Genomic DNA, 24,910 nt, shown 5'->3' with positions numbered 1-24,910 from the left:
CTGCTTGTGGGAGCTTAGAGCTCCCTTATGGCTGACAGGGGCAAATCACAGCTCCAAGTGACCTCGAAGAGCAGACAGCACGCAAGGATAACATACTTCCTGACCTTCTAGATGTTGCTAGGCCTTTTTGTCTGTGAGCCTAGGCGTTTCTTAGCTCAGGAGGAAGTTCACAGTCACATGTGCTTTAACACAAAAAAGAGAATTTTTAGGCTGTTTTTGGTTTTCCAAGACCCAGGCCCAGATTCAAAATTAAACTGGGATGTATGAATGAGGGGAAAGGAACAGAGAGGCAGGGCTTAGGAAGCTGATGAACAATTCAGTCCCCTGGATTCCTGAGGACTAGGAATAGAAAGGTCTCAGGTTCTGCAGGGTGGTGAAAAGCTAAGCCAGACTGTGGCAAGCCCTGGAAGGGGATGGGTGTGTGGGTGTCCCAGAGGCCTGGGCACCAGCAACTGCAAGCTCCTGAGCCCTGGAGCCTTAGACATTGGCCAGGTCCAGCAGGGAGCATGGGAAAGCCCTTATGCAGCCACCAACTCGAATGGGCCTCCATGCACCTAGACAACAGCAGCAGTGGACAACCATGAGCTAAGAACCAGGTGTGAGGATGTAGAGCCACAGGTAGGGATCAGTCCTTTCTTCAAAGTTCACGTAAGCCCCCACTGTAAGCTCAAAAGATGGGGAAGGAGCCAACCCAAATCAACTGATAAGAGGTTTCTCCTTAACTTTCATAAGATGTAAAGTTAGCCAGATTGATTTTGGTCAAAAACAAAAACCCCACAAATACTACACATTTATTATTTCTTAAAGGTTACAAAGCAACTGATATCTATTAATTAAAATTATTCTAGGTATTCATCAGATTCTCAAAGGGGCATATAATTCCCAAACAGTAAAAAGTCACTCATCTAACATAACAAAACCTCCTTATTTTAGAGATGAAGACAGTGGAACCAGAGGAATGAAGTAACCTGAACAAAGCCATAGAGCTGGTTACTGCCCAAAAGATAACACTTTTTTTTCTTTCCACTAAAATAGTAAGCAAGAGACCAATGCACGTATAGAGGTTGGTTCTGACAAACATTCTGTTAACAGTTCCTTACGACACCATATTTAACTTGTCAACTTTCACAGAACCAGAACATAATTAATCCATTAATCCTAGAACAAAACCTGTTTTCTTCATTACCTGTGTCATTACACTGTTACTCTACCCCAATAACTGTCCGAAGTGTACCCATATATTTATTCATTTAATCTTCACAACCCTAAATTAGGCTCTGTTAGTATCCTAACTTTACAGATGAGAAAATTTAAGCAGAGAAGATTACATAATTTGCTCAAGGACACATAGTGTTTAGTGTCAGAATCAGGATTTGAACCAAGTTGGTCTGGTTCCTGAACTTATATTCTCTTTCTGGGGGGTGGGGTGGAGGAAATGGGTCATTTTTAAAATTGATGATTAATTTACAGAGTGTAATGCATAAATATTAAGTGAATATCATGGACCTTGATAAATGCATACACCTATTTAACCCATACCCGGACCAAGAGAGACAATTACCCCAATACCCCCTCCCAGTTTTGTGCAGTCTCTTCCACCAAGGCAACCATTGTTCTTATTGCTTACAATTACCACAGACTAAGTCTGTTTTAGAATGTCACATAAATGAAATCATACTGTAACACCTATTTTTGTGTCTGGCTTCTTTTTTTGCTCAAAATAATATTTCTGAGATTCCTACATGTCTTATCTATGTCAATCATTCCTTTTTATTACTTAGCATTCCCTCGATTTATTTGAAATAATTTGTTCATCAGTTCTTTCCATCTGGGGCTTATGGAGGTCTTTTTGTAGATAGAGGTTTTCATTTCTGTTGGGTAGTACCTGTTGAGTCATATATTTATGTTTAACTTTATAATGACTAAACAGTTTTCCAAAATAGTTATACCATATTACATTACCCCCAACAATGAGTTGGGGTTCCTGTTATCTCACATCTTTGACAGATTTGGTGCTGTCTTTTTAATTTTAATAATTCTCCAGGGTGTATTCTGGTAGCACATTGAGGTTTTAATTTTCATTTCCTGATGACTAATGACGTTGAGGACTCTTTCAAGGACCTACTAGATATGTGTGTACCTTTCTTTGTGAAGTGTCTGTTCAAGTGTTTTACCCATTTTTATAGGATTGGCTCTTTATTATTCTTTTGGAGTATCTTATATATTCCACATACATGTCCTTTGTCAGATACATATAGAACAAATATTTTCTCCCAGTTTCTAGCGTGTCTGTGCATTTTCAAGTTCATGGATCTTTTTTTCTACAGGATCCAGTTGTTATTAACCTCTCCAAAAAGTTTTTTTCTTAATATATATTGTTTTCAAATCTAGAATTTCCACTCAGTTCTTTTTTTGTAGTTCCATTTCTTTTCTGAGATTCTTCATTTGTTCACTCATTATGTTTAAAAAGCCTCACATGCTAATTTCAACATCTCTGTCATCTTTGGATCTGTTTCTACTGATTTGTTTTTCCTTAGGTGTGTGGTGTCACATTTTCTTGCTTATCTAGTAATATTTGTTTGGATAAATGGATGCCAAGGTGTTAGAGTATAGATTTTGTTGTCTTCCTTTCAGTAATGTTGAGTTTTGTTCTGGTAGGCAGTTTATGTACAGACTTTCCAAGTCTGTTTCTTGGCTTTGTTATGGCAGTTCCAGGGCAGTCCTCACTCTAGAGCTAGAGTAGTTCTCATAAGGTGTGGAGGTTGACTTGCTAGGTTCAGGTGAACACCAGAGTTGTTCAGCATGGTCTTTCCACTATGGCTGGCTGGCCTCTGATCTCTTCCAGCACGAGACACCTCCAGACTCTCCATTATCTCCTAGCTGTCCAAGAACCACTCTCGGCCAGGGCATGCAGAGTCTTGCCCTGCACAGATTCAGTGTAATATTTGGGCAAGGATTCAGAGAAACCCCTTTGTAGATTTCTGGAGACACTTCTTTGTGAAGCTCCCCTTTCTCCAGAATCCCACCCCCAAACTGAAGCAGGCTCAGTCGCTAAAATACTGATTTCTGTTTCCTCCACCATGTATGCTGCTCTCTGGCTTACTTACTTTTGTCACAGTTTGGAAAGTGTCCCCAGGGAGAAAATGGACAAATTTGAAGCTCATCTTTTGGTTTCTATTCCCTCAAGGAACAGTCTTGTGTCTGTGGTCCAATGCCAAAAGACAGTTGTTTCAAATACCTTGCCAGTTATTCATCATTCTTTAGGGAGAAGAGTCTCTGATAGCCCAATATTCTGACCAGAATCAAAGCTCTGAGTGTCCAGTCATACTGTTTGTTAGTTCAGATGGCTTATGAGGTTCTTTTTGATCTGGTCTCTGTCTAGCTCTCCAGCTTTATTACAAGACTTATGCCATTTGCATAATTACCCACCTCATGCATAGAGGCACACTCAAACAGGTACACACATTCGTGTTCCAAAAATGAACTATTTTCAGTTCTTCAAAGATGCTAGTGCTTTCCCCCTCTCCAGGGCCTCTTTCATGCCATATTCTTTCCTATCCTACTTGCATCATCCTTATTATCCCTAGGCTCTTTCTTGTCTTTATGAATCAGTGTGAACATCATTTCCTTTGGTGCTTGGGCCATGTGTTCCCATAGCAGCCTACGCTTTTCCCAAAGACATTATAAAACTTTATGGTAGTTTCTTATTTAAAATGAACTGTAGGTTCCTGCTTGGTAAAAGTTCTATGGCGGGGAGAGGGGGGAAATGTGAGGATTATCCTGTTTGACTATCATAAACGTTAGTCACCGACCATGTACAACTTGTGAAAATGCCAAGATTTAGGCTAGTAAAAATACTGGATAAACCTGCTCTTATGATACCCCAAGGGAATTTATTTGATGTTCTACTCTAATGATTAGTAACCTACACACACAAACCTTGCTTATGTTGCTTTGGGTGTCCTGAATTGCCCTCTAACTATATGGCCTTTAAGGCAAATTTTCTTGTTTCCATCACTCACCTCCTTCCTTTCACTATTCTCCGTTGCCTTTATCAACTAAACTATATTTATTTTTGGTGCTAGGTAATTATTAAAGCTATCATAAAGCTCTTACCTTAAAGAAACATATTTTGACACATTTTCATAAGATCTATCCTCTAAAAAAACAAGCAAGCTTTAACTTCTAAACCTTTTACAGGTATTTTTGTGCCCAGGGTAGGGACTATATACATTCTTAGCTCACAGGCACAGGGATGAAATTATAGATACAATTCTTCTGACCTTTGTAGACTGAGAAAAGAATTCAAACTAGACACATTATAAGTTCCTTAATTAACACAGTGGCTAATGCCAAAAAAATGCAGAGCCTAAGACACTGAAGCTAATGGCCCTACAATAAGCTAATGGCACAAAGTAACCAGTTGGATGGGATCACACGGCAATAATGATATGCTTTTCTTTCAGACTGACGGATAGATACACATAGATTTCTCAACAGCAATTCAATCTGAAAGGGAGTTCAAAACATAAATACTGACTGCCTACTGTAGGTAATGTTACATCTCCACCCATGAAGTCCTCAAAAGAAATTTTCAAGCAAAGTTTAAAAAAAAAAAAAAAGGCACTTCTCTGAGAAAAAGAAGTAAGATATATATGACTTAAAAGCAAGTGAAAGAAAAGAGTGAAGACTTTTGGGAAAGACTAAATAAAACGTTGACACAACTGACCTCTTGTGGTCCTTCTAATTCTTAAGATTAAAGAAGTCAAGAATTCATAGTTGATTGGTTTTCATTATAAGACATCAAAAAATTTACCCTCCTTCATGGATTTACGGTTAAGACACTAAACAATTCAGGCAAAAATGCCTATCAGCCAGTGACCTCATACCTCTTTGGGAGAAGGGTGGGGTGAACAGAATGGCTATCCAAAAGCAACACATACTATCAAACACACTTTAGTATAGAACTTCTCCAAATTACAACCAGGAGCTAGTATAGATTGCAGGCACTTTGTTATTTATATACTTTTTCTTTGGAGTTAATGGTGATGTCATAACTTCAGAAAGAAAAACTACGTATCATATCTATGCACAAATGAAGAGTTCCCTCAATTTAAAAGGAAATAAGGTAAAATAGTTAAAATTATGAAGCCATTTCTTACCATTGATGTCACCACCAAAGCTGGAGAAAACCCCATTGTGAGATAGAAAAAGAGCTCAACCACCTTATACCTGCAGGATAGAAAGGCAGTTAATTGCATCTATCCCTACAGTACTTAGACTATTTCCATACCAGCTTGCCCCCCACCTTTTTTTTTTTAAAGAAATGCAAACTCTCCAACTATTCCAATGAATATATTTTCCCAGTAGGAGACCATTAGGCCTCTAATTAAAATACTGTAGTTGAGTCACAATTAACTAGCATTTCTTACAGAACTGAAATGGCATCAGATGCCACATGTGACTTGGAAAATCTTTGCTACCAAAAGTGTTACTACTGCATCCAATCCCCATGCATTTTTCCCCTTCCCAATCCCGGAGTGTTTGTTCTTATCACCACGCCAATCCACAGCTACAAGAAACTGAAATTATGAAGATGGACAGGGATGCTGCATGGGGCCAGGTTCATCAGTAGCAAAGGGATGGTAGCCCGAAGGAATGAAGGGCATGTAGTTTTGTTTGTCTCTTTATTTTGCATCTGCACAAACTCCGACTTGTAAGGCTCATCGTGTTAGGCTACAGAATGTCTGAAAATGCTAAGAAATACACTATACTAAAATTTAGCTTACATTTCTGCCTAATCATAGGTTCTAAGTTCCTTGGAGGCAGGGGCCAAGTTTTATTTATGTTCAGATCTACAGAGCCTAGCATAGTACCTGGCATGAGTTAGGCACTCCCTAATATCTGTCCAACCCAAATGGCCAAGGGCCAATCACATCTCATTCTCTGTGTTTTCTACTCCAGAGTCCACTCTGAAGTAATCTCAACAGGGAACAGGGAAGAATAAGTTTGTGGGATTGGTGTAAAAGAAGCCCTGTAAAAGGAGAAAAGATAGCTGTTTTACTTTACTTTCTATTCTATCCAAGCGTACAAGTTAGGGGTTTGAGCCCAAGAAGCAAACTGTTCCCTCGGATTTATATATATACTATATAACACCACTCAGAATAGCTAATTGTGGTCAAAATACATTGAAGTGAATTTCAAAGTCAGAAGTTACTGAAAACTGCCATTTTCCTCTGAAAAGAGGAAACAATTTAATACTTTGTGATAAACACAAATTATGTTCAAATCTTAGAGCCATTCTGCCAATGACAATAGAAAAACTAATAAACTGTACTCAAGGACAATGATTTCATGCTTGTGAGTTTTTCAAATTCAGGCATGTGAAATAATGAAAAGAGCCATGGAGTAAGAACTAGGACACTTGGGTCCTAATTCTAGATGAATCACTAATTTGCTGCACATCCTAAATGGTCTCATTTTTTTTTTTAAGCATGGAGCTGGAATAGATGACTTTGGAGGTCTCCTCTAGAGCCGTGATGCTAAATTTCAATAAGCTTTCCTTTTTATATTGCTTAATACTTATGACTATGAACTATAAATAATGGGTTAAAAAATGTGCCCCATGGTTAGGATATTAAGAGTTTGGACGCTCTTCCAAATATCCCCTTTCTCAGAGAATCCTAGTTTGGGACGTCTTCTGGTTTGCTACTTAAATAAATGTTGTTCTAGAACTATCATTGCCTTCAGTCCTCACTGAAAGCTTGAAAAGTAGTTTTTTTTCTCATGTGATAAGTATGAATCATGGAGGATAAGGCTAGTTTGCTGATAAGGGCCGTTGCCTGAGGATGTCAAGTAATACCCAACTGACTAAAATGGCAGTCCGTCTGTCCCTCAAATGCATCCTATCACACGTGCCATTCAGCTCTTCCCACAGCAATCTGTCTACCAGTAATGAACGCCAAATGGTTTCAAAGACTTGTTAAAAGCAATATATGTTCTATTTATGTATTTCTACTATTTTGAAGTGCAAGTATAAAACAAATTGTGTTACAATGTCGATAAAATTTAGGTAGTCAATTTTAAAACTATCAAATGTAAATTATTTTTTCTTACTTTTCATGGTAGAGAAATACATAAATGGTTCCTCCAGCTGCCATGAGCCAGATAAACCAACGCATATGAGATGCCAGGGGTCCAAGTTCACGGAGATTTAACCTAAAAAATGTAAACATGACAACAAAGAACAGAAGTGATAAATGAAGGGAATTCACAGGGCCTTTGTTTTCCTCTAGGCTTGAAAACTGGGGAAACAAGTGCTAACATAAAACCAGGATAATGAGGCATTCAACATGCCATAGAGGTATTTAGGCAATTTGGGTAAAATTAGTAATTCAAAGATAAAATTGTCAGTTGACCTTTAAGACTTAGAATTAGTTCCAACATTGTTTAAAAATAGAACAAGCTAAAAGGAGATATGCAGAAGTGAGTCCCACCACACCTGTGATGCCCGACTTTCCTTATTAGGCAGCTGCTGTCAAATCAGCTTAATTCTGATAATATATTTGGGAGCAGAGTGCTTACAAAGCTTAATGAAAACCCTGAACAGAATCCTCAACCAGGATCACATATCCACAGCAGATACCTAATACACAGACCAAGTATCTCCATTACCAGTATCTCTGCCAAGGGAGAACATGAGAAGAATTAGCTCAACATATGTTATGAAAGACATTTTGTCAGAATTTAACCGTGGGCTCTTGTAAAGTTTGAATTTTAAGATGCTGTGAATTCATCTGTACTCATTTCATACTAAGAATAGCTATGAGAGGGGTGCCCAGGTGGCTCAATGGGTTAAGCTTCTGCCTTTGGCCCAGGTCATGATCTCAGGGTCCCGGGATGGAGCCCTGCATCCAGCTCTCTGCTCAGCAGGGAGCCTGTTTCCCCCTTTCTCTCTGCCTGCCTCTCTGCCTACTTCTGACCTCTCTCTCTCTGTGTCAAATAAATAAATAAAATCTTAAAAAAAAAAAAAAAAGTTATCAGAAAACACCCAAATGTTATTCTGATTGACTATGACTATAAAATTACTATTTCTAAACAGAAAAGGTACCACCTACCTATTGAAAACTACATGTGAACAGGTTGTTTACCATAATATTTAATTCCTGAGCTTTTAAAAATTTTATTTCCTTAATTTAAGTCAGGGAATACTTTCCAAAAGCCTGTTAAGTGTTCTTTCTCCAATAGGATGCACTGCTGTAATTTAGTGACAAATATTTTTTAATCCAAAAGATAATTAGTTTTCCTTGTAACGATGGATGCTGTCTAAGTCAGAATGTAGAGGCCTGCTGTTTCTAGTGACTACTGCAGTTGATGGCACAAAATGAATTTCTGAGTGTTTATAACCGACCATGTCTTAATAGAGGGACTCTAACGTTCCTTTAATCGGAGGTTTCCAGGCGACAAAAGATTCTACCTCATCTCTACCAAAAGGGCAAAAAGAGCAAAAATTGAACAGAATACTAAGTATTTTATTTTTTAGTATTTCAGTTTTATTTTTTTAAGTAATCTCTACAGCCAACATAGGGCTCAAATTCATGATCCCGAGATCAAGAGTTGCAGGCTCCACCCACTGAGCCAGAATACTAGGTGTTTTAAATAGCTAACTAATTGGTTTTCTTACTCATACAGCTACAGAAATGAGAAGCACACTCCATATATAGTAGCTACTGTGCTGTGAAGCGAACTGTAGATCAAAGTGAGCTTGTTTTCCTATACGTATTTATAGCATTTCCACTTGAATGAGTAGATGTCCAAGTATTGTGAGCAGCAGCCGTATACAGAAAGAACATGGAAGCCAAAGGTGACATATTTCAAAAGTGAGTGTGCTACCTACACACAAGTTCCTGGCACTTTGTCTTAAACAATCCAATACCAGATATATATTCTGAACAGCAGTGACATTCTTCCCTTAAAATCTGCAATCTGACCCAAGTTAAAAAACAAAAAACATGTATTCACGTGTGTTGGGAGGGACAGGGGTAAGGTATATGCATGGGGCAGGGACAGGAGGAAGGGAAGGAAGGAAGGACAGAAATTCTATCCCCAAAACATTACCTTCAAAAATAGAAAGATAGTATCTTACCATGGAGCGTAAGAAGCAGCAATGAAGAAATAAATAACCATTCTATCACACATGTGAAAACAGTGCTCCACTGTCCTATTGGGGGGGAAAAACAAGTTAGGCAAAGTTTTCAGAAAACTTTCAGACTGGCAGCATAGTTTATCACTCCACCATGTTGTAATTTCCATTCCTATTCTAGTTTCTTGGGGAAGTTATAACTTGGCTTTCAAAGTCACACAGCTATTTTTTAAAATTTAAATTCCATTAGCCAACATAGAGTACATCATTAATGTTTGACATCATGTTCAATTGATTCATTCGTTGCGTATAACACCCAGTGCTCATCATGTCACATGCCCCCTTAATGCCCATCACCCAGTTACCCTCTCCTCCCACCCACCTCTGTTTCCATAACCCTCAGTGTGCTTCCTGGAGTTAAGATTCTCTCGTGGTTTGTCTCCGTCTCTCATTTCTTCCCATTCAGTTTTCCTTCACTTCCCCTATGGCGCCTACACTATGCCTTATATTCTACACATGAGTTAAACCATATGATAATTATCTTTCTCTGACTGAGTTATTTCACTTAGCATAATACCCTCCAGTTCCATCCATGTCAATGTAAATGGTAGGTATTCATCCTTTCTGATGGCTGAGTAATATTCCATTGTATATATGAACCACATCTTCATACATCTTCACACAGCTATTTTTTTTTTTTAATTTAACAGAGAGAGAGAGAGAGAGGTTACAAGTAGGCGGAGAGGCAGGCAGAGAGTGGGAGGGGGAAGCAGACTCCCCCCTGAGCAGAGAGCCCGATGCGGGGCTCGATCCCAGGACCCCAGAGATCATGACCTGAGCCGAAGGCTGAGGCTTAACCCACTGAGCCACCCAGGCACCCCCACACAGCTATTTTTAATAATACGAAGCCACAATGAGAAATTTTACATTACTTTTAAGCTTACAAGTATGATATTTACCATGTAAATAAACAAACAAAATCTGTCTATGATGATGTTTTCCATTTCTCTTAGATTCAATATAACAGAAAAATGAAATTCCTTGAGGGCAGACCACCCCTCAACCCCTATCACACAGTTCAGGGCATGAATTAGTTCTTCATCTTAGAATGTCTTCATAGAAGCTCTTACTTTAAATATCTTAGTGTATACAATAAGTTATAAATAAAGGACATTCAGAAACTAATGTAGGAACAGGAATAACCAAAACCAAAAAAAAAAAAAAAAGGCTCATTTGCTGCAAGCAAATAACCACCTGGTTTTCTAAGTGAGTTCCTCCTTCCAAAACTGAAAATTTAGGAAGTGTACAAAGACCTGGTTCACAGAGGTGAACAGATTAGACAGTGGGTTAGACAGAATCTGCCCCTTACTGAGGTGATTTAGTAGTATGAACGCACTGCATCATCTTGAATCCATTTTCAGTGTCCAAGGGTGATAGCTATGATTTGGTTTAGGGTTAGTGTTAGATTTTCCCTCACCACATATACAGTGTCGACCAAAGCAAGCCGAGGATGTTTTAGCCACGGTTATTGTTAGTCATCTAATAGGGAAGTAAAAATAATTTAGGTCACAGGTCTAAAAAAGCAAACACTAGATTAATGCTTCTCAAACTTGACTGCATATCACAATCACCTGGCAAGCTTATAAAATAGAGTCATAAACACTAGTCCAGAAGATTATAATTTTTAAAATGCCTAAAACATGGGGTAGGAAATGGAGGGAAGAGAATCTTTTATATTTTTTTAAACTCTTTGGATGATTGTGATTCCTAGCCAGGTCTGGGGCCTTTCTAATTCAGCTTTCTAGACTGCTATGCACTCATTAGAGCAGGTAAAGTCAAACCTATAATTTTATTCAAGATCCACTCTGGCTTCTCTGACCCTCATTTTCCTCCTAGGGAAAATAGAAATGACAACATTTCTATCATAGAGCATGTGTGAGCATTAAATGAGATCACGTAGCCACGTGTTCACTAGCACAACACCTAGCACACAGTGGGTACTCAATAAATGCTCTTTCCCTTGCTTCTAAATAAGGCTGTATTTGGAAATATTAAAAAAGTAATGCAGAGCAAAAATCCACATGTGGCTTGATTCTAGCAGTACTATTTCAAAGTTCAAGAGAGCCTGGTTTCTATTACACCTTCTCTAGCCCCCGGGAGGCCCTGAATACCGAAGTATGCATCTACAACTCTTTATTGATTCAGAAATCTAGACATCAAAGCCCAGTCAGCCGAGGCAACCACAAGCATTGGATTGTGCCAGGAAGATAATGAAGTACTCTGGCCTCTGGTCTCTGTGACAGTGTGTTCTGGGGAGGCAGATACTTTTGAGGCTCTCTTGTGGATACGCCCCAGCAAGCCCTCATGATCCAATGCTGTGGTTTTATTTTAGGTAAGGAACTTATAGGCACAGGTAGCAGGCTGGGAACTATAAGCAGTATTGAGAAGGCTGTGGGTGAAAAACCCCAGACTGGGAGTCAGAGGTCCAGGAATGATCAGACTCTGTTAGTCTCACTGACTGGGCAAGATAAGCCATTTCTGAGCCTCAGTTTCTCCAGGTGAAAATTAAGGGATCTGGATTACATGACCCCTAAGAATCCTTCCTGCTCTTAAACTATGATTCTACTTGTAAGGAGACAAATAATCTTCTCATGAATCCTAAACCCTCTTCTTAAATAACACATGTCTTTTTAATATTAGATTGTTTGAATTATTTGAGACTGGGGGGGCATTTTATAAAACCAAAAGCTATATTCTATTATTTTAAAACACTCTAAGTTTGCTCTGAATCCTCCTTTTACAAAAAGAAATTCTGCACTTTTGGGTTGTACCGAATGTATTCTATCAGCAACTAAATGATGTGCTTCTCCTTTTGTATTCCCCCAAATTAATCCCTCACTCAAAGGAGGAATGCTTTTATGTCCTTATTAGGAGGCCAGCAAGCCTGCTTTGAGTTGGAAAGTACCTGACAGCTAATATGTGAATTCTGTTTGAATCGATACACAGGACTTAATTCTGAAAGCTGAACTTTGCAAAACAGTAAACCTAAACTGTAGCAAACCTCCTTACATGACAAAGTCCTGGTCATCTCTAATTTTCAAATCATTCTGGCATGCATTATCTCATTCACCTATCTATGAACACTGGGCATGTTTTTAAAAAATTTATTATTATTATTATTTTAGATTTTTATTTATTTATCTATTTATTTGACAGGGAGGGAGAGAGAGATCACAAGCTAGGCAGAGAGGCAGAGAGAGAGGGGGAACCAGGCTCCCAGCTGAGAGCCCAATGTGGGCCTCAATCCCAGGACCCTGAGATCATGACCTGAGCTGAAGGCAGAGGCTTAACCCACTGAGCCACCCAGGCGCCCCTGTTACTTCCATTTTAGTGATGAAGAAACTAAGGCTCCATGGGGTCAAGTGACTTACACAAGCCTGAATGGCAGGGCTGGGCTGACTCCGAGTTCAGTGTGCTCTTACTACCCCACAGCTGCTGCACTCTATTGGGTCTTACGTTTGACAACATTAAAAGACAGGTCTCGGGATTATACGATGTAAGTCCTGGGGAAGCAGTGTGGTTTTGCTGGTGTTCTGAGAAAGGCCTGCTTTCTTAGATACATACTGGGGTTCTCAAAGTCTGTCCAATCCGTTGGAAATGTCTTGACTATAATGGCATAGCGTTATAGTCTACAGGGTAAGAAAATGTCTGTCTACTCTGTAGCTTCAACCCGACTGAAAGATGCCAGTAGGGGAGGCTACCCTGAGTCTGCTCTTCAGATCAGGGGAACTAGCAAGCCATCCACAGTACCTTAAGTGGCTCTTCTTCCACGACACAATGTGAAATACTGTGGAAACGATGAAGAGGGCGCAGAGGCCCATCCCGTAAATCCATGCAGTGATCTTTTCCCAGCAGTCATCTGACAGCCGATGCAGGAGGGCACTGCCCACAATGGCCGGAACAATGAGGAACTAAGGGAAAGGCAAACAAGAGTAAATATCCTGGGTTTGGCGAAATTGCCCCCTTTGTTAAAAATATCTAAGTTTCCTGGGGGCAATTTTAGAAAGATCATTTTAAACACTTGCCTTTCGGGGATGGAGTGGTCGGTGGCTACACTGGTGACAGCAAGTACCATTCAGGGCCCAGGAACCATGCCCACCACTGGGTATCCAAGTACATGATACAGGATACATTACTCCATGGTGGCAAAGCAGATATTTTTTATCCTAATTTCATTACATAAGAATGTATTTCACCCTGTTCTCTAATGTGATTTAAAGTAGGTACTTAAAATATTCAAATGCCAAGCATGTACCCAAATTTTGTAAGGAGGTGCTATTTTTAAATGTTCTTTCCTATTTCCCCCCTGAACTACTGAAATCTCAGTATTTCAGCAAAGGGTTAAGTGAATGAATAGAATCAAGAAGTATTATAATGTATACCACATACACAAATATTAACTGTCAAGTCATGTTCTGATTTTTAGTTTGGATCTGTACATTCCAACAATTTGAAAACTAGTGCCAAGTGACAATTATTTATTTTTAATAGCACCTTTCAAGTAAGCAAGGGTAATCCATTCTCACCTATTCAAGTAATTTTAAGAGACCATAATCTTAAGAGAATTTTGCTTACTCTACCATAGTTACTTCCCATGGACACAAATTTCAGTGTCTGTCATATGAGTAGGAGTATCACTAGTAAACTTTTTTTTTGAAGACTTCATCTTTTTGGGAAGTTTTTAGCTCACAGTAAACTTGAAGAGTGGTAAACATTTTATAATAATAAACATCCTCAAGAAAAATAAACTACTTTTTAGATATTAGAATAAGCATACCTGGCAAAGAAAGAAAGCTTTAGCAATCTTATCTTTTCCCCCCAATACCTACTTTTGCCCTCTTGCAACAAAGTATCTCTAAATAAGATCAGCACACTGAATTTTCAAATGCTGAAGTTTTCACTGACCCAGACAATATGAGAAAATTAATGACAACAAAGTAAGTTTTTCATAAGACAGAACTTAATTTATTTTGAGACTGTGTCCTTCCTACTTTCTCATGTTAAAGTATCCTCTTTAATGAAATGATGATGATGGAAGTTTTTTTTGTTTTGTTTTGTCTGTTTTAGAAATCTTACCTCTCTCTGAAAGTAAAAAATCAGGATGCAGTTTAGTAAGTTTAATAAAATGATATTTTGTTCTAAAAAATTAACATGGAGTTTTTGTCAGTTTTTCTTGTTTTATACAAGTATTCCTTAACTTATGACATACCCAGAAGAGATAAGGGATCATTCAAGTCTGTCTCCAGCAAATAATATTCCTAAAAGTGACCTGCGCATCTTAATAGCCAAACTATTACATTTTAAGTGTTCAACATAATGCTAAGTAACAAACATTTCATTGATTACCTTCATTTGTCAGTGGTACAGAAACTATCACGGCACTGGCCCGTAACTTTCATGAGTGTTTTGTAGTTGGTAAATAGAAAAAATAATGGATGTATATTGGAGCAATGAGTGAAAGAAGAGGCCAAATAAATTATTACTCAAATTTTTATATTCCTTATATCTTTTTTTTTTTTTAAGATTTTATTTACTTATTTGACAGACAGAGATCACAAGCAGGCAAAGAGGCAGGCAGAGGGAGAGAGAGGGAAACAGGCTCCCCACTGAGCAGGGAGCCCGATGTGGGGCTCGATCCCAGGACCCCGAGACCATGACCTGAGCCGAAGGCAGAGGTTTAACCCACTGAGCCACCCAGGCGCCCCTATATTCCTTATATCTTAATCCTCCCCTAGACTTAAATACACACATACAGACATAAAACTTTTTCGTATGGGCGTGGACAATTATTTTTGGAAGTAATTTTACTTTTAGCTGTTAAATTCATCCAATATCTGGTCAGAATAAAAGATGGATAGTCTGACAGGTACCAAAGACAATCAAATTAGGCCACTCTTTCTTTCTTTTCTTTCTCTCTCTTTCTTTCTTCCCTTCTTTCTTTTTTAAAAGATTTTATTTATTTATTTGACAGAGAGAGAGATGGCAAGAGAGGGAACACAAGCAGGGGGAGTGGAAGAAGAAGCCGGCTTCCCACGGAGCAAGAAGCCCGATGCGGGGCTCAATCCCAGGACTCTGGGGTCATGACCTGAGCTGTAGGCAGATGCTCAAGGACTGAGCCACCCAGGCATTCTTTAGTCCATGTTGGTACTCTAAACATTTTGACCCTCTGGTCAAAGCTCACTCCACATAAGTGTGTCACTAAGGCAAAGACGGGTCAGCTCAAGTCTATAAAGAATTTCACTAAATCCTTCCTGTCCCCAGAATCTCCGTCATGGGTCCAGGGAGACTGTCCACTAGAGAGGTTACTCCAGAACTTCATTACGGAAGCTCATTTATGGAATCCAGGGCAGGCATGTCAGGTACTAATTTTTCCCTTTAGCAAGATTCCAGCATATTAATTATTTAAATAAAAGTCTTTTTAGCACCTAAGGCAAAAGGACATGCAGTGATAAATTAGGATGATGGTTCAGTATTAATAAGTATTATCTGAACTACACCATTACGATACATAACACAGATGCTTCATAAAGTTTGATTTATGCTAAGGAATGACCAAATGGCATTGTTCTATTAGATTATAAAGGAATCTATTAGAACCCAGTTTATTAGGGGTTTATTTGGCATCATTATTCTTTATAGTAAACACTGTAACTATTCTTTGGGGAAGAAGATTAAAGATATGAAAAAGCACAGTCGAATTCAAGCAAATTTTATTATAATGACATATGTACTAACACGGTCTAAAATACTTACATTAGCCTGTTCTAAACACTCTTCATGAAAGAATTAAGTTGGCCTCCTCTTTTTCTGATCTTCAGCTTTATAGCAGCTACCTCCCTTCCCTCTAAAGTCTCACTAAATGTTGAGGTGCCTGGGTGGCTCAGTGGGTTAAAGCCTCTGCCTTTGGCTCAGGTCATGATCCCAGGGTCCTGGGATTGAGCCCCACCTTGGGCTCTCTATTCAGCAGGGAGCCTGCTTCCTCGTCTCTCTCTCTGCCTGCCTCTCTGCCTACTTGTGATCTCTGTCAAATAAATAAATAAAATCTTAAAAAAAAAAATCTGAAAATACATATTCATGAATATAAGATGCAAATAGAAGAAATGCACCAAAGCATTAATTTATTTCTGGGTGGTTTTGTTTTTCTTACATATTCTTCAGTATTTTCTAAATTTCTTACAATGCGCATGTTTTGCTTTTATGAGGAAGAAAAAAGTTCACTATGAATTAGGGATCAAATCAGCTTTTTCTTCCACAATATGCAGAAACATCTGCTCTGAAAAGCAGTGGATTCTATGGAGATGGGGATGGGGTGGCTACTTGTTTCAAGGAATCACTTGGTAAGAAAAAACACCTTGTCAACAACACTGTGAACTCTCCTTGGCCCATGAACACAGCTGACTGTCTTGAAAAGGTGATTCACTTCATTCGAGAGGTCCTCCTCATAAATAGTTGTCTTTTTGATTTTCCTATAACTAGGGTACTTAACTATTCTTCTACAGAAGATCTTGTCAGAGAGTCAGTTTAGGATGTACAGAGCTAGCAGAGCACTGGAAGGGCTTGATGTGCTCACAGAGCTTCTGCTAACATGACCCAGCACCGATGCCCTGGTAGGGGAGGTCACAGAGATAGGTACATCTAACTAATTGGGCTGAGGATACTAGAGATAATGGCTGCTCCTCCCACCAGAGCCCTCCGGGAAGGCCGCAAAGGGGAGAAAATGCATACTCACTGCATGTGTGTAACAGTTAGCAGCATGTTCATAACAGGTTGGTTTGTAGCGGCCATTGGCTGGGGCCCGGTGGTTCATGAACCTGGACAAACAAAAAGATATCACATGAGACACGCTCAAGGGATATAAAGAACAATGGGGAAGGCTGCCAATACTGTTTGGTCTATTCTAATTAAGAGGAGGCTGCTGGAAACACCTAGTTACGGGAACAAGACCAAAGCCGCTAAACAGGTGTAAACTGAGCTAACAGCCATGATCCAAAAGCAAATGCCCTAGTTTATTGGATTAAGTATTCTTTCAGTTTATTCAAAAGAGAAACCTCTACCAATCAGAAGCAAACAGCAATCAATCATACCCACCTTCTTCAGCTTATAACCCCCATGCTAAAACAATTATAAATAAAAAAAGGCACAACCAAATCTTAAATCTCAGGGGAAAAAGGCAAGACAATCTTTCTAAACTTTACAAATGCCAGTAACTGCCATTCAATTAAAAGGAGTACAAAGCAAGGTTTCAGTTTTCTCTCTCAAAATTATAAAGCATTATACATGGAGATATTACACCCTACATTCCACAATTAGCAGGCCCGCCCAACTAGTTTCCCTATATTACATTACCTGTTCCAGCACCAGACAGTTTAAATAAATGATACCTGGCTACCTCTAGGCCACCTAAACTAGAGGCTTGTTTTTACCTACATTCTTCCGGAGTTAAAACAGTTTGCTTTCAAATCCAAATATACAACTAGTACCTGATATCCTGGCTATAAAATTCATACATACATAGAAATGTGTGTATGTATCTAATATCAAAATTGGTTATACATATAGACACATACCCACATTCCACACTTCCTTTTGGGCCAACTTTGTGGAAGTAGCAATACAGTGAAAACCATGAATACCATGGGACCCGAAGATATGAACAGCATTTTCCCCTTCAGTGTGGAGGTGAGGAGCCTCTGCAACCCAACCCTCACCCATGCCATGTTTCATGAGGGATGCTGGTTTAGTCTGTTCTCTGAAAAAGGGGAGATGTAAATTCAGGAAGATGATGAAGCAGCTGCCCAGAAGAAGCAGATGCAGAGAAACAGAGAGGTACAAAAGCTCCCAGAGCATATCGGTCTCAGAGGCCCCGCTACATTCCTGTTCTTAGAGCCTGCAAGATGGCAGCAGGCTTTGCGCTAGAAATTATCCTTTTGCTTAAACTACTTTAAGATGGGGGAAAGGAGGGAGATTTTGTCATCTGCCACCAACGAGTTCTGACCAGTCACATCTTATAATTACTATGATGAAAAATAGTACCGGGCTGAACCAAATGGCAGGGCCGGTCTGAAGCACATGGACAAGCCATCCTAAACAATGCCCGGTTTAGGAAGACTAGCATTTTCTCCCTGAATTAAAAGGGGATCATGCTTAGAGCTTATATATAAGTCATGTCATGCTTAGAGCAAATAAATAAAAAGAAAACGGCAGTTTCATTCAACCTAGTACAGAGAGTTTGGGTAGAAAATCCAATGGGGAATGAATCTGGCACGGTGATGATATTTCACTTGGACAACCAATGGGTTAGTTATCTAACTAGTGTGTGGAATATATCTTATTGAATGGAATTTGCCAGATGGGTTTGAAAACTGTTTAAGAGAAATAGACATTTAACAGCTTCAGAATTTATCCAAGCTACTCTCGCACATAGATAAAATAAATCTTTTCTCCCCTGCTAATCCTTTAAGTAACTTTACTAATTTCCTAAGGGACGAGAGGATTGCTACATAGCGCTTATTAGTGAAAAGGAAAATACTGCAGTCTTGAGAAGAATGCTTTAAAAGCATCCCAAGCATTCAAGGATCTACCTCATCACCCCCAGACATAGCAACAGAGCTATAAGTAGCATACCCTATTAGAAATTTTAAAGGGTAAAGATCAAGGCTCCAAAATGGTAGAGGGTAGATTAAACTGAGAGTGTTCTGTTTAGGGTACAGTAAGTAAGGTTTGTCTACCCACCACCAGGCTGAAGACTAAAATAGCAATTTATATCTCTGGCAGCTCAATCTAAAAATAGTCAACCCATTACACAGCAACAGGGATAGACTTTCACATTTTCTCCCAAAAGCTAAGAAGCTGGATGGCCATGTTTGTGACAGCTTCGTCCCTGCCCACCTGGAATCACTCAGAGTAAAAATAAACTCCTAAGTTGTAGAGAAAAATATCCCACCCATGTGACTTCAGGTAGTCTCTTCCGGCCAGATCGAGATTCCCATAATAAGGCAAGGGAAGAGCAAGTCTTCGAGAAGCCCACCACTGTCCAGGGCTCAGTCAAAAACCACCACACAAGTGTTCTGCTGAGAAATTTACAATGCAGTCAAGCCTCCAACATAGCCTTCTGAAGAAATCATTCCTAAAACCTAAATGGAAAAGCAGAAGTAAAATGCAAATTAACTCCCACACGCCGAACCTATTCTATTCTCTTCTCTTCCCCCAAAAAGAATGAAAAGGGTTCTCACGTGTTACAGAAAACAGCACCCATTTATGGAAGCCACTTCTACCTAAGGAGGAGTAACCCTAACAGTTGGTTATCTGATGCTAGAAGAGAGTATCCAGCAGGTTTTACAGGGTTTGAGGGAAGGTAATTTAGTCCTGGGTATGGAAAACACACTTTAATAAAGCTATTATTTAGGTTTCTTGAGGGGGGAAGGGCAGAGGGAGTGAGAAAGAATCTTAAACAGGCTCCATGCACAGCACTGAGCCAGCAGCAGACTCAGTCTCATGACCTGAGTTCATGACCTGAGCCAAAATCAAGACTCTGATGCTTAACTAACTGAGACACCCCTTATAAAACTATTATTTAGTTAGGTTTGTTCACTCATCTCCTCGCTTTCTCTTTTGACACTCTATCTTGCTTCCCCTTACCCGGCATTTTTAAAACCCCAAACCCCCATAACAAAATTTCAAAACTCTAGAGAGAAAGAACAGAGACCCCAAAGCACTGTGCCTTCTGAAAGTAAATCTATGACCCACCAGCAAATCTCTAAGACCCAAGGTCAAATCTCAGAAGTTGTCCCTGATTTCTAGGTTTTCCCCATTCTCCAATGGGAAGATTGCTACTTCTAAATATATTCCAGAGCAGCCTAGCTCTCTACAGTTCCACAGACCCTACCTTATACATCAAGGCACTGACATCTCTGGTCTACATGAATACAAATCTCTCAGTTGGTCTCCCTGCTTGTCCCCATACAGACTCTTCTCTTCATTCAGCAGCCAAAATAGTCTATATGAAAACCAGATCACAGCATACACCCCAACTCTGGCTTAAAACCTGCCAGGGTCCTGGGATCAATCCCGCATCGGGCTCTCTGTTCAGAAGAGAGCCTGCTTCCCCTTCTCTCTCTGTCTGCCTCTCTGCCTACTTGTGATCTCTGTCTGTCAAATAAATATATAAATAAATAAATAAATAAATAAATAAATAAATAAATAAATAAAAGAGTCTACCTTGGACTCAGGTCATGATACCTTCAGCTCAGGTTATGATCCCAGACTCCTGGGATTGAGTCTGTATCCCGCTCCCTATTCAGCAAGGAGTCCCTTTTCTGCCCTCCCCTGGACGGTGACCTCTCTCTTTCCCTCTGTCAAATAAGTAAATAAAATCTTAAAAAATAGTAATATTGTTTCACTCGGGATCCAACAGGTTCTGTATATAACAAAGAGAAATAGGCAATCTTAGCACCAAAAGAACCTTGAATCTCATGAAAAGAAAATTCTTAAAGGCTAAGACCATGGATATTCCAGGGCTCTTTCAACAGCACTTGATGGAGCCACATAAGCCAACCCCTATCCACAGCATCTTATTATTAGCCAGTTTACGAGTGAGCATGGTATTGAGGAAAAGTGTCCATTGCCAGAGGGGGTGATGGTGGACGACATTTATAAGAAGACTATCCCATGCCTGTAATTCAGTGCTCTAAGAACATGTTTTTAAAAAGGCAACAGGCAGTCCAGGAAGACTTCCTAACTCTGGAGAGTAAGGTGCTTTATATCACATAATCAGTCCGAAGCTAACCAGTGGTCACAAGGCTGGAGCTCTGAATCAAGGAGTATCCTTTTCCTTGGATTTTCGGTGGCAAGGCTGGAGAAATGAGAATGCACCAACACCGTACAGTAGAAGCTCTGTGAGTCCCAGGCCTCAGTGCTCTGCACATGATATTGTGTAAGCAGGGAGACAGTCAAAGGTGAACTGGCAGCATGGTGGTAGAGAGGGACAGGAAGTTGAATTGAAATGGGTCTGTCCTTTCCTAGCCATGTGACTGCGGCAAGTTCTCTTTTATTCTCTAACCCTATTTGCTCATCTATTAAATGGCTATAAAATTTTGTCTTCCAGGGTTAGAGTTGAGAAAGAGATGAGTAATACATAAATACCCAGCCACTGGCTGGCTCAAGTAAACACTCAATAAATGTTAGCAATTATTCCAATCAGTCAGGGATGCTGTGATAGGGAGAAAATGACTCTGGGAGAGGAAGGTGTGGGGGCAGACTCAGATGTAGAAAGGATAAAGCAAGAGAAAATATGCTCTGTGTCCCAGTGGCATTTTTCACATCCTAAACTTTTTGAGAAGCCATGCATGCATAAGGCCCTCCACTTAGGACAGTGGGCTAAATTTCTTCACAGCCTTCCTCTGCAGAAATGGCAGAACTCTGGAAGTTTATCCAAAGCCAAAATGACCACCACATTTCCATTATGAACAAACCAGCAAGATGTCCATTTCTTGTAATTTAGACATAGCCACAAACCATGGCCTAATGAAATGTTTTTACTGCAATCAAATGCTCTTCAAGGGACTCTTGATAAATCTATCAGAAGTAACACATGCATTCAAAGACAGTATGTCCCTCTCTCTAGTTTCTCTATAATTTACTTGCCGATAACTTTTCTGAATGCTCAAAAGATATATAAGGAACTCGCCTTGAAGAGATGATTAATAGTACTCCCAACATGTTGATGTTGTACAATACACTAAAAGGGCCTTTTTTTGTTAATTTGTATTTGCAGGCTTTATGTCCAAGTTCAAAGTTACCCTGAGAAATAGCTTTCCAATTTTGTCTGTAGTAGAAAAACAAGAAATTATGTGATCATTCAGTCTTCAAAGAAAATCAGGGTGGGTGTAGGTGCCATCAGGAAAATAAATGTTCAATATCCATTGATTCTGTGCAGTCACTGAGAAGATTACAAAGTCTGTGCCACACCAAAAGAAATGCCTCTATTTTTCATCTTTAAATGAATGAAGTAGAGCACAAAATTACATTACTACACTGATAATAAGGACTGGGTAGATTAGCATCCAGCAAAAGTACTTCAATTAGCTGAGACAGTAGGATCTGAAATGAAGGGGTTTTTTGTTTCCCATTTCCCTTAACATTATTTTAACGTTTGTGTAAAAAGCCTTTTTTTTTTTTTTCCTTTCTTGAAGAGAATACAAAGGATAGGAAAGAAATACAAATTCAATCAAATAAGGAAGGGTAATTTCACAGAATATTGCCACTGTTCTCTGAAAACAGGAAGCGCACAGATGTTCAAAGAAGTAAAACCAAATCAAACAAACCACATGCATAAGGCTTTACCAATCATACTTGAATGCATGTTACTTTCTCTCTTAAGGCCCCTCTAACCTTCATTCCTGACTTCATGTTCTAAAGCCAGACATCATGATCCCTTTTTGCCTTCAGAAGCACTGATAGGATGATCCCACCAAGGGAACAGTGCCAGTCATTCAACACTCTTGAATGATGAGCAATATCGGTTAAGTTAATCAAGTCTTCAAACTCATAACCCTTCTAATGGTACGGCCCTCCCCAACTCTTCCTAAGGAAGCCAAAGAATTCCTTACCCTTTGGGACCAGGGGAGTAATGAGAGAAGCATAATGGGGGAGTGAGCATCAAACAGCTTAGGGGGTTGGAAAGAGGAGGGGGGGAAAGTGCAGTTTGAAATTCTGAAATAAGAGGCAGTCTAAAAATTCAATAACCTCCCTGGAAGATTTTCATGCATTCCTTTTCTTCTTTCAAATTCTCCATCACTGTACACCAAGCTTGCCTGCTAGTGAAGGTCTGGGAATGGGGCCACGGCTGACAGATTCAGACAAAGGATGGAGAGTGAAACATAGGGGAGATGAACTTTCACCCACTTAAAACGAAGAATTAGGGGAAAAGCCCAGAACTTCCTCTCAGAAACATGGGCCAGCCTCCATCCATTGCTAAATGTCAGAGACCTGAGCCAGGATTAAGGCCACCGTGCTTCCCGAGGCTGGCATTCCCACCGGCCCTCCAGTGAATGAGCTGCTGGCCAACCTTCCGGTGGCACCTCCTAGGTTCCTCCTCCTCATTTCCTAACACAGGCTCCTCAACAGCAGCTCTCACCACCCGAATACTAACTTGTCCCTTCGCAGTGCCCAACACAGTACCGCCCTTGGACGCTAAACCAGCAAGCTTGGAGAATTAGCAAGGCCCGGACCTGGCCAGGAAAGGCTAAATTTACCAGCGGAGCATGCCTCAGTTTCCCTGTTGTTAGGGCCGATCACAGACAAAGCACTAAAACGCCCAGCACCCCGTCTTACGACAAATCTAGCTGCAGGGCGCAGCAGCTGCCCGGCCCCTGTTCCGTGCGCCCCGGGAGACCCCCCAAGCTGGGGATAAGGGGTGGAGGCCAAAGCCAGGGTTGGAGGAAACGGACTCGGCGTCTGGGGCTGGGGTTCCGGTCCTCAGGGCAAGGCACGAGCCCTGCCGGGATGGGGTAGGTAGGATGAAGTCGGATGAGCAATGGGATCCCCTGGAAGGAGGGCAGGCTCGGGGTTCGAGGTCTGGGAACCCGGGTGACGCGTGAGATCGCGGTCCTCGGAGGAAGGGGATCGCCCAGGAACCACAGGGCGGGGAAACCCCCGGGAGCTGGTCCCCGGCCAAGGCGCGGTATCCGCGGGGGGGATGCAACCAGGTGAGGAGCCGGGACCCACTCCGGACGAGGCGGGATCTTGGACCCGCTGCCGGCACGGGCGGTGGGGCAGGGGCACCATCCCTCTCTCACCGCTGGAATCGATTCTTGAACCGCATTGATCCTCCGCTCCTCCTCGGGGGCCGGGAGCTCCGTCTCGTCAGCGCCGGCGGCAGGGCGCGCGGCCCTCATCGGCTTGGGCTGCTCCGGAGGCCGCCCGTGTGCCCGGCGGACCGCTCGGCAGGGCAAGGCTGAGTGGGCCAGGCCGGGGGTCGGGACAGGGCCGGGGCCAGACCGGGCGGCTGGGGGCGGGAGGGAGGCCGCTTAAACGGCCCCGGCGCCTCCCGCCTCCCGCCTCCCGGCTCCTCCGCCCCCGGGCTCCCGCGCCCCGCCCCGGAGCCCGGCTCCACCCCTACCAGCTCCGCCCGCCTGCGTGCGCCCGCGGCCGCCAGCGCGTCACCGAGCCGGGCGGCCAATCAGCACCCCGAGCGGCGCGGCGGCAACGCTGCCATTCATCCCGCAGAGCCCCGGCGAAGGGGGCGGAGCCTCGTGTCCGATGGGGCGGGGCTAGGGGAGAGGAGAGGGCTGGGAGGGCGGGGCACTCCTTGAAGGGGTGGAGTTGGACGAAGGAACCTGAAGAGGCAGAGGCCCGAGCCGGAGAAATTGCAAAGGGGGAGGTAGGCCAAGACTCTTAAAAGCAGTTGTGAGCCCGACAGCAGCAAACGAGGGCTCCGGTCTGCGTTCTAGCCCCGGCGGGGTGGCCTGCCTTCATTCTTCACCATTCATTTCTTCATAGCTCCGTTCACTTCTTCCTTCACCAGTTTGAGGGCCTGCTCCTCTAGGTTATTGTGCGAGGCTTCAGGGTGGTTTTTTAAAACCTTTCCTTGTCTGCCACAAGAGAAGTTTGGTATCACTAGGAAAACTCTGAGATCCAGTGAGAACCACAAATGGGGGTGCCCTCCACCTGTTTATTGCTGTTCCCTCCGGTTCTTTTTTTTTTTTTTTT

At 41.3% G+C, this 24,910-nt stretch overlaps 1 protein-coding gene across 3 annotated transcripts in view; it reads right to left on the bottom strand.

Moving 5' to 3' along the window:
• The window catches only part of MMD (monocyte to macrophage differentiation associated), a 55,147-nt gene extending 30,853 nt beyond the window's left edge, over positions 1-24,294 (bottom strand). The window contains exons 1-6 of one of the 3 annotated variants that reach the window (XM_032320219.1): positions 23,998-24,294; positions 16,932-17,013; positions 12,953-13,113; positions 9,146-9,220; positions 7,117-7,218; positions 5,163-5,232 (exon numbers count right to left, since the gene is read on the bottom strand). In XM_032320219.1, the coding sequence (XP_032176110.1) occupies positions 5,163-5,232; positions 7,117-7,218; positions 9,146-9,220; positions 12,953-13,113; positions 16,932-17,013; positions 23,998-24,023 (516 nt within the window). In that variant the 5' untranslated portion in view covers positions 24,024-24,294. The remainder of the gene's footprint in view (positions 1-5,162; positions 5,233-7,116; positions 7,219-9,145; positions 9,221-12,952; positions 13,114-16,931; positions 17,014-23,997) is intronic. The other 2 variants (XM_032320220.1, XM_032320218.1) reach the window with 2 other exon arrangements.
• Between the last annotated feature and the right edge of the window lie 616 nt (positions 24,295-24,910).

Source organism: Mustela erminea, chromosome 18 (assembly GCF_009829155.1).
Source record: "Mustela erminea isolate mMusErm1 chromosome 18, mMusErm1.Pri, whole genome shotgun sequence".
Taxonomy (NCBI): domain Eukaryota; kingdom Metazoa; phylum Chordata; class Mammalia; order Carnivora; family Mustelidae; genus Mustela; species Mustela erminea.
This window is presented reverse-complemented; position numbering and strand designations above follow the sequence as displayed.